General features: G+C 39.1%; 1 protein-coding gene across 1 annotated transcript; it reads left to right on the top strand.

Moving 5' to 3' along the window:
• Window positions 1-1,376: 1,376 nt before the first annotated feature.
• grsf1 (G-rich RNA sequence binding factor 1) lies at window positions 1,377-10,522 on the top strand. The gene is made up of 10 exons (XM_038702765.1): window positions 1,377-1,781; window positions 2,540-2,684; window positions 3,493-3,648; window positions 4,437-4,571; window positions 8,469-8,607; window positions 8,792-8,925; window positions 9,414-9,499; window positions 9,585-9,720; window positions 10,040-10,091; window positions 10,414-10,522. Exons 1-10 carry the CDS (start codon window positions 1,557-1,559, stop codon window positions 10,415-10,417), a joined length of 1,212 nt encoding a protein of 403 aa, XP_038558693.1. The 5' UTR covers window positions 1,377-1,556; the 3' UTR covers window positions 10,418-10,522.
• The last annotated feature ends 254 nt before the right edge of the window (window positions 10,523-10,776 follow it).

The raw sequence follows: 10,776 nt of genomic DNA, 5'->3' as shown, positions 1-10,776 counted from the left end.
GACCTGGGGTATTATTTATGAACTCAAGAATAGCTAGACAGGGGAAAAATGTTATATTCGTGTGGGTCCCAGCACCCTCGGGGATTCAGGGAAATGTAGAATGCAGACAAGTTGACAAAAGAAGCAGTTAAAAAAGGAGATGTTGAAGTCAATATTAAATTATCAAAATCAGACAGGTAGGGAATAGTGTGGAGAAGTGTAAATCAACAATGCGAACAGAGCTGGGATAATGCAACAAATTGTAGACATTTACATGCAATCCAAAACAGAGTAGGCATGTCAAGAAGTAGGGGAGCAAAGCGGAAAGAGCAGGTGATAAAAAGCAGGCTGAGAATTGGACATAGCAATCTTAACAGCACACTTTTAATTATAGGAAAACATCCAACAGGGATGTGTGAACAATGTCAGGAGGCTAAAACAGAAGAACATATTCTCACAACATGCAGGAAATTTATTCAGGAGAGACAAGAAATGAAAACACAGTTACAAAAAAATGCGTGCGTATATAATACATTAAAAAGTTTATTGGAAAATGGAGAGAGTGTGGAAGGTAGGGAATGGATATTTGTTTTTTTGTTTGTTTGGTGTGTTTGTTTGTTTTTTGAGGACGACTGGATTAGATAGGCGGATTTATTATGAATGAAAGCTGAGGGTAAAAAAACCTAAAGGTGGCAGTAATGCAACTCAATGGATGCCTGCTGCCGTAAAAACCCGAAGAAGAAGAAGAAGAAGAAGAAGAAGAAGGAAGCGCTTGAGGGAGGAGACAAGTCAAGTTCACATAAGTTAGTAGCAACACTTGTTCCGCATCTTAGCAGACAGACAGATCTTTCCTTTTTAATTGTCTGTCCTAATATTATATAAGTATGCCGTTGTGGACAGATTAACTTAACTCAATATTTATTTACAAAATACAGCACGGTTCAACCACATTGCTTTACAGCACAGTTACAAAACATTATAGGAGACAACACAAAACAAAAGAGTAAAAAATTATGCAATAAATAAAGGGTAGAAATAGATAAAATAAAACATATTAATAACAATGTAGGCATAGTAAAACTGCAGATAGACGCAAATTAAGGCGTTTTTTCAAATAAAAATGCCAAAATACCTTCATATATGTGTTAACGTTAGTTATATATCCATATACAGTCTATGGTTAAAGAAAACCTGCTACTATGATTTATATATATTTAATTTGATGATGATTATAATAATTATAACAATAATTAAAATGAATATTTGTCGTAGTAATAGTATTGATTCATTTATATTTGAAAATCATCAAACACACTTTACTGACATTTGTAAGGTGAACAAACCGGAAGTTGTAACGTGTCCAGCTGTTAGCTTGATAGCACAGTTAAAACTCTAGAACGCTGCCCTTGACTGACCCACGTGAGTCAGTTCAGCTGCCGAACTTCATGCTAAGCCGGTAGCTAGCTAAACTATCTAGCTACATTCCGAGAAATACGGGCCTCGCTGCTTAGATATCTAATTATTTCAGTCTAAAAGACTCTTCTGCTTAATCTGGCTCCTGGCTGGGCTCGTCTAAAATGTCCTGTAACAGTAAATCTCTGCTGTTTCTACTGCAGCGGTGTGTCGCAGTCAGGCAGGTAACGTTATCGACAGGGATCAAAACAAGAAGCAGCGTGTTGTCAGGCAGGTGTGGGTTCATTCAGCAGCGAACTTGGACTTCAACAAGCGGCACAGTGTGTCTGCAGAGGCTCTGTCAGCTTCAGTCCGCTGTGAAAACCAGCCGGTACAGCTTCTGTAACAAGGTTAGTCACGTACAAGGGGGGCCGATAACTGTACCTATGACTGCATCACCTGTCACACAGGGTCTGCTGGGGATTGAAAGTTGAAATATATGTGTGAGGTTTCCTGACTTTAACAGAAGTCCAAAGTAGAGTCTGTTTGATCAGGACTTTAAACACAAGAGTCTTTAGTTTGAATGTATTTAGAAGTAAATTTAGGTAGAGGTGGACACGTTGATAACTGTGTCAACATAATACGTAAAGTGTAATACCTTTTTTATGTAGCCCATTGACCAAGTGTCTCAGAAGTCCCAGATTCATTGCAGGTCCAAGTGAGTAATTGCAAATTGAATTGATTTGTTAGGGAATTTGCACCACTACCTTCAGTATTAATTAAAGCATATCTTGTGTTTATTACTTAATATTGAGGCCACCTGACAGACTGGGACCAGGTAGTGTTCTTTCATAGAAGCACTAGTTGATTTTTGGGTTGTCCTGGCTGTATGATGAAGGTGCCATTACTGTACCTAATGCGAACATGGACGTGACAGGGTGCAAACACCATGAGCAGAAGGCAGGCGGTGGCAGGATGGGGGCTCAGACGATGACCAACAGCAGCTACTGCTTTGACCCATAAGTGGTTATTGATGTGTTTTTTTTTATTCAGTTAGGTACACAACTCTTCTACAGGTGATTTCAGTTTGTCGATGGCCGTTGGATAGCCAGTGATGTTCAACAGAATTTGTGGTAGCTTCACTCTTATTTTACATCTTGTCTTTCAGGCAGGAGCACCTTGTGAAAATGAATACCCACCACTGCCGGCCTATCAGTCTGATTCAGAACCAGAGAAGAAGGAGGTGTACATCGTACAGGTGAAAGGTCTCCCGTGGTCGTGTTCGGCTCAGGACCTCCTGCAGTTCTTCGCAGGTGAGCATCACACCTCTGCTTGAATGTGGGGTATGCAATTCTTATCTAATATGCTATAATGCTAGCTGTCCTTTCTGTGTTTTCTGAAAATAAATCCGGTGTTTGTACTAAGCTCTGGCTCTGTAAATGGGAAACAAACAAAGCGGCTGGGACTGAGCCACACAACACTATTTCCGCTGTTCCAGCCATGATTTGTGTGTCAGGTAACGTTAAAAGACTTGCCCACGGACATTCAGCTTACTTTCTAGTTTCCCAAGACATGCTGTTGTTGTGATGTTAGCTATAGTAGCAGGAGAGCTCTGAGTGTCGCTGTCTGTAGCTGCTGTGTTGCTCTGGGACCGTCTCTTCCCCTCTGCATGTTAGCTTCTCAGCAGCAACTGTAGCAACAGTTTGCTAACCCACAACTTAGCTAATGTTAGTTACATTACATGCTGTATTGTTGTTCACTCTATTGTGGTATTAATCACGGTGTTGGATTTAACCAGAATTGCATACCCCATATTTAAGTGTATGTAGGCCATTTAAATAACACTTGTAGTTCAAGTCTGTGTTTTTATTCTGTTCTAAATTCCAAGATTCAAGTTTAGTGTTAAAATTGTTTTACTTTCTGTTAATGTTGTATTTGTTAGTTGGATCATTGTCCAACTAACTAAGTCAATACCAAAACATGTAAGTCTTTATTGTGCACTGTACAATGGAAATGTAACATTTGCTGTCCTGATTGTCCAACATAATTATTTTTTACCAAAGTAACGTTATGTAGAAAAATAAGAAAGAAGTATTAGTTAACATATTTACTGTGCTTCAGAGTGTAGGATCCGTGACGGGCTGAAGGGGATCCATCTCACTGTGGACAAGCTGGGGAGGCCGTCGGGACGAGCCTTCATCGAGATGGAGCACGAGGAGGACGTCAGCAAAGCTCTGGAGAAGCACCGACAGTACCTCGGCCCACGCTATGTTGAAGGTTCGTCGTGAAGTATTTACTCAACTATTGTACTTAAGTACAATTTTGTGGTAGTTGTACTTGACTTGAGTATTTCCATTTTATGCGACTTTATACTTCTACTCCACTACATCTCAGAGGGAAGTATTGTACTTTTTACTTTACTACATTCAGTTGATAACTTAAGTTATTAGTTACTTTGTAGATTCAGAGTAAAAGTAAATATAATCAATACATAAATGATCATGTATTATTATGGACTAAGCTACCCAGCAGTATATAAAGTAATTAAAATTAGCTCCACCGTGATGTACAAATTAATGCATCATTAATTAGAATCCAGTAATATACATTATTCTGAAATAGGACTTTCTGCATAATGAGTACTTTTGGTACATTAAGTACATTGTGATGTTGATACATTTGTACTTATACAAAGTAACATTTTAAATGTAGGACTTGTGACAAAGTATTTCTTCACTGTGGTATTGCTACTTACACTTAAAAGATAACTGTCTCTTTGTATTACAAGCTGGTCTTTGTGGATGGCTGATAATAGAGATAATAAAGACATTTTGACATGCCATAGCAGCAAAATCACAGGTTTAAATGATCAAACGAATGGTGTCTGGATTCCATTAAGGTGCTTCAGTTCCAGGGTCCTGGTATTGTTCATGCTGATTCACTGTCACTTTGTCATGGAATCCTGGGACTATTGAATGTAACATTGTTAACAAAGTAAATAAGGGACAGCTTATGTCATGTAAATATAAATAAATACTCACGCCATGCTTTTTCTGTTTTTGCAGTGTTTGAAGTGACGAACAGCGATGCTGAAGTCATACTGAAGAAAGCCGCCCATACTCCATCTTCTGACGGGGTGGTACGGCTCAGAGGTCTTCCCTTCACCTGCACGGTGGCCGATATCGTCCAGTTTTTTTCAGGTAAATACAGGTCCAAATTTACTGGGAACACTGGATCTGTGCTGTCATACCGCTGTACAGTGGCTAGAAACCACACTGAGTGCTGCTCCCTTTGTCCACTTGTCTTTTGATCGCTACACAGGACCTTTCGATAGACCATCTTTAGCTTCCATAATAACATATTTTGTAAAATTTTATTTATATATAATGGGATTTGATCAGCTTCAAAAAAAGCTCTGACACCCAGTTCATAATACTGTAAAATGCAAGGGCTTTCATCAGTTGTTTTACCTTATTTAGCGACAAATACTTCATATACATCACAGACATTTATTTGAATGTAAATTTTCACCATCAGTAAACGTTCTAATACAACACGGTGAAAATACTCCACTACAAGTAAAAGTCCTGAATTCAAAAACTTAAAGTATCATCAGCAAAACTGACTAAAGCTTTAAAAGTACTAATTCTGCAGTAAAATAGTACCCGTCAGTGTTTTACTGTTATATCTGATGTTTCTGGATTGATATTACTGCTGCATTAATGTGTGTGTTGCATTTGACTGCTATAGTTGTTTAACGGTCCAGTGTGTAATATTTCTGAGGATTTATCGACAGAAATGCAATATAGGATCCATAACTATGTTTTCAGTGGTGTATAAACCCCTTACATAGTAAAGCATTAAGTTTTCATTATCTTAGAATGTGCCATTCCAGTCTACATAATCTCCTCTTCCATGGACGTCGCCATGTTGCGTCGTCATGTTTCTATAGTAGCTGAAAACGGACAAACAGCGGTACAGAGCACGTTTCGTCACTATATTCTTCTTGCTCTGCTTCTGGTAGAATTCAGGCAGCGTAGACACTCATCACTATGTTGAATACCATTAGATCGTGGGTGAGAATATAAGCCACAACATTGTTGTTGTTCGGTTAGCTCAGTCGGCGAGGCGCAGGACTCATAACTTAGGGGTTGAGTGTTTGATCCCACTGTGGGACAACCTTTTTTTTTCCTCTCTTCAACAAATGGATTCTGCAGTGAATGTTTCTCAGATCACGGCATGTGCTGCACTTTTTTTGTTTCGGTATTCGATCTGCATCCATCAACCTACGGATGCTTTTGCATGTCCCTAGTGTCTCCAGGCAGAGGACATTTAGGGGTATCATGTTTTCTGACAGCTCTTTCAGAGGTGAGTCAAGCACGCTACAGACTAGTGATGGGAAAAGTCACTCTTTTGACAGACTCAAGTCATCAAATCTCCTTCATTAAAATGAACTAATCTTTTTTTCATTCATCTGAATTAGGCTGGTTATTGCGGCGCTGCAGCCCTCTAGTGGGCGATTTAAAAAACAAACAAAAAAAACAAAACAAAAAACAGAACAGTTCTCAAACACGGAGGGCTGCCTGGTTTGCTTTAATTGACAAAGTATAATGCACAAATTCACCTCTTGATCTTTCTCTATCTATATGTTGTCAATATTCAATTATGCCTCTACTCCGGCTAAATCCTTCCATTTTGACAGTATACAACCAGACCAGCCATATGTATGTATATAATTATAATTACTCTTTATATCTCTAAAGTGCTCATTCATACAGTAACCTAACATCCCTATACATGAGTAAAATCTGTAGATTAACATCAGATTTGCTGGGAATATATTGAAGTAATAAGTTTGACACAATAGATGAATAAAACGCACAAAAATTTTACAAATTTAATAATAATCTGGATAAAACCAGCAAGTTCTTAAAAGAACTCCAGCACAGAGAAGGGAACAAAGAAATAAACAATTTATATAAACGCAGCAGTTTGGCAGGTCTGGACGCAGAAATGTCCACATCAGGTCCGGATTCTGCAGACAGAGAAACAAACATGAGCACATCTCTCTCAAACGCTGCCAGGTTGTTCACCAGTCAAGAGCTGTGGATCAACAATGTTTAATGTTTTAATGACCCGGTCCGTTAGTTTTGGAGAGGAGACGGCTCCCAGTAGAACCCTGTCAGGGCTCTGAAGTGAAGAGAACCCTCTCATCAGCTGTAAACACTAGCAGGACTAAAGTTACGGTTCGGCCGTGTTAAAACTACAGTACAACACCACTGCGCTGTAATAACGTTATGCTTTATTAAATGTCACATAATAACAAAATAGATACTGTCAGTCCAGCGACTGGTACCTGACAACAGACTTGCCTCTCATTCTTCTGGCGCTGGCAGTAACTCAGCCTGCCGAGTGAACTACAGACTCCGCAGAGGACCCATGTGAGTAGTGAACGATGAGTTTGTTTGTTTATTTATTTATTACAGGGACAGTGCATATTCATAAACATTTCTGTCAATATGCCAGAATTAGCCTAAAGGCTATTTTTCATCTGCAGTCCCTAGACAGATGTTAAGAGTCACCCTAAAAAAGATTACATAGTACATAGCACTAAAAAATTAAGATACATTTAGTAAAATATCAATTATATTAAAATATACAATCTAAACACATCAAAACAACAATCGGACAAACATCACGTAAAACCATGACACACATAAGGAAAAAAAAAGTCAACAGTGTGCATGTGTGTGTGCAAGTGTTCATTCCTGCTCCACAGTAGCCGAGATCCCACGTGACGAGGTAGTCGTGAACTAATCAATTCTGCTTCCTGTGCTGACTGAGCCCATGCAGCTGCCTTGTGATGAGTGATGAGTCCAAGACTATTCACGCATGCATGAAAATGAACAAATTACTCCCTCAGACTACTCGTTCCTCCTGAGTCATCCACAAGATTAGGTCAAATGAACGAAACACAACACTACTACAGACTCTTTTAATGTCGTTCAGAATTTTTCTAAATCAATGCTGTTCAACTCCAAATACCGCATTGCAGTAAACAAGCTTCTCACGTTTTATTTGGTCAGCAAAACCACTAAAGAGGAAGTGATTATGTGAGTAACTGTTGCTACCTATTTATATTTTCAAAGCACCATAATCTGACTGTGGGCCAGATATTACTGCTGTTGTGCAGTTTTGGCGATGGTCCATAATCACAGAGAGAATGACTGTGTTTCCCTTGACAGTGTAAACTTTATCTAATGTGTGGTTTATAATGGACTGTGGTGCAGAAACAGTGACAGTGTTCCACACTCTTGGCTTGTCTGTCAGTGGCCAAGCCACAATAACATCTGGTTTTACTGAATAATTAAGTAAATATACCTAAAGTAACCTAATTTCTTGACTGTCCACTTTCTGCTGTCTCAGAAGAGACACCTTTTATGCTGTGTCAGCCACCGTAACTGTCCTACGCTCTTTGAAAGGTTGGGGGTCAGTGGTAGACTGGACAGATGGTTGCAATACACAACCCTCACCACTAGATGCCACTAAATCTTACACACTGAATTAAGGTTGAGCTCATTTTAGTATAGTATAATCTACAGCAATGCATTATATTCTACAAGATCATCATATGTTGCTGTCCTGTGAGAATCACGTATCTCTAAAGAAATCTAACTCTCATGAGCTCAGAGAAACAGTTTATTACATAGTTTATTTTGCTTAAAAAGTTGGACAATTTTCTCAACCCATGAAGAAACTTAATTATTCAGTTTATCAGAATAATTCAAAGTCACCAAATGAAAGATTGTAAGTAACTGAAGCTGTCAAGAAAATAGAATGGAGTAAAAATTTGTCTCTGAGATGTATAATGTAGCACAAGTACCTTGAATTTGTGCTTAAGTACAGTCCTTGAATAATTGTACTTGGTTACATACCACCACTGGTTTTACATGACTGCAGAGGTTACCTGGTTGGCCAAAAGCACATTTGATTGGCACATTGTATGAAAAGTATGTTTCTTTTTTTGACAAATATTTGACTTGCGCTAAGAGAGAGAATGATGAACAGAAGGATAAAAACTTGTTTAATGACCTCAGGTTTGGATATAGTGGAGAATGGGATCACCATCATCATGGACCACAAAGGGAGAAACTCTGGCGAGGGCTTTGTGCGATTTTCCTCTCAAGAAGCAGCTGATGAAGCTCTGAGGAGAGACAGAGAGGTCATTGGAAACAGGTAGGATGCTGCACATGCTCACGATAAGGCCTGAACCAACTTTATAATTCTGTCAGGAACAGGAAGTAGCTAATGTTACTGTTATACCAGCTTTTAAGAGACAAAAGTCAGCGATTTGTTTCTTCACTCGCATCTTTGACTCTATTAACTTCTCATATTTGTTTGGTGCTGCCTGTTTTTGCAGATACATCGAGGTGTTTCCCAGCAGAAGTGACGAGATTCATTCTAGTTGGAGGAAGAGGACGAGTTCAGCTTCTCCTCAGACCAGCCCTCAGTCAGCAAACAGGAGGACCGCCTCACAGACCAACCCCAAAGCTGGTGAGGGGATTAGTACGTCACATTATATTGACTTTCTGTTCAGAGTGATAAATGGATTAAGAAAAACAAAATTTTAGAATTTTAGCTCAAACACTATTTATTTTCTTACTTTCTATAAAGGACCTTGGTGCATGATCAGCACGTCATTTACTTTCTCACTATTTTTCTTCACTTTGGTGATCAACGTCTTCTTTAACACAAAACACATCAATGTTTTGATGGTTGGGGACAAAATACCTGTTCAAAGTTGGTTTAAACAGATCTGTTCCTTTTAAAAAAAATTATTTTCAGTGAAAATGAGTAAAAACTGATTTAGTTTAGATAATATTAGATATCATAAATACAAATGAAAGCCCAAATGATACATCAACTAGGCAGGTAGACTGCATTAGAGATTCTTTTAAAGATAATTGACATTTTTGCTGATGAGTTGCTTTAGCCTCTAAAAACTTATCATCCTGGCATTAACTGAGCATGTGCTCCTCCAGGATCCCCTCTGAGCTCGGCCCTGCCGCTTCATTACATCCATATGAGAGGACTTCCTTTCCAGGTGTCTGGTGAAGACGTCGTGAAGGTAGAAATCAACACAATGAACATGTCGAGACGTTGAAGCTGGGTGTGCCGGTGCTTTCGGGGTCACTTTTGTTTTTCTCTTGCAGTTCTTTTTTCCTCTAGCTGTGTCTAAGATCCTGATTGAATGCGGCCCTGACGGGAGGCCGAGCGGTGAGGCCGACGTTTACTTCAGTTGCCACCAGGACGCCGTGGCCGCCATGTCCAGAGACAGACAGCACATAGGTGAGACTGCAGATTTAACACTGGGACCAGCTGACGTGGGCACGCTGGAAAACAGGAATTTTCATAAAACTGTTTCTGACTTTTAACTGGGACTTGATTAGGTTATAAACATTTTCAATAATTTAAACAACATAAGCAAAAGATTGTGCAGCCTTGGCGTCTGAGTGGCTTGTACTTAATTTGGTTATTTAAAGTGAAAACCAGATGCTCAAAGAGATTTAATGTCAGCAGATCCTCTTTATTTTCCATTATCTACTTGTTCTCATCTGTTATTACATTATATCATTCACTTAACGTTTGAACTGTCTCTGATTTTCAGGAGAAAGATACATCGAGTTGTTCCTGAACTCGGCGCCAGAACATGATGGAATGTGAGAAACACTGAATTACATCCACAGAGCTGGAGATTCTCGCTTTGTAACAGAAAAACATAACTTATTTTTCATATTTCTAATTCACATTTTTAAGGATGTTACAAAGGAGACAGAGATTGTACATTTCTTAAAGACAGTTTAATGAATGTTTCCTCTAGGATCACTTTATATAGTTTAGAAATTACAACCCATCAGCTGGCAGTTTCCAGCTATTTATGGAACAAACATGAACACTTTTCAGCCTCTGCTACAAACTTTGCTGAGGTTCCTTTTTAACTCTCCTCCAGATGTGATAACCATGTTGTATTTTCTCCCGCAGGTGAATGCCGACACACACAGATGCCAAACGCACACACACAGGACTACTGTATTTATTTTCCAGCTTGACCTGCATCAAACAATAAACCTTCCTGGTGTCAAAAGAAAAAGTTTCTTTACTGTCTCGATCTAACAAGAGGGAGTTAATTACAGTTTAAGATCAACATAGACAACTCATTTAAAAAGTGAATTCCATTAGGGAGATTTCTACCCCCCTACGAGCCGGGACGCAGCCTGAGATCCTCTGGTAGGGGGTTGCTAACTGTTCCAAGGTCTAGGCTAAAAACCAAAGGAGACACGGCCTTTGTTGTCAGACCCAGTTATTCGTTGCACACCACTGTATGTGATACTGATTTTTATTAGA

Source organism: Micropterus salmoides, unplaced genomic scaffold (assembly GCF_014851395.1).
Source record: "Micropterus salmoides isolate LMB-PRFRI ecotype aquatic unplaced genomic scaffold, ASM1485139v1 Ms_hic_scaffold_7, whole genome shotgun sequence".
NCBI lineage: Eukaryota > Metazoa > Chordata > Actinopteri > Centrarchiformes > Centrarchidae > Micropterus > Micropterus salmoides.
This window is presented reverse-complemented; position numbering and strand designations above follow the sequence as displayed.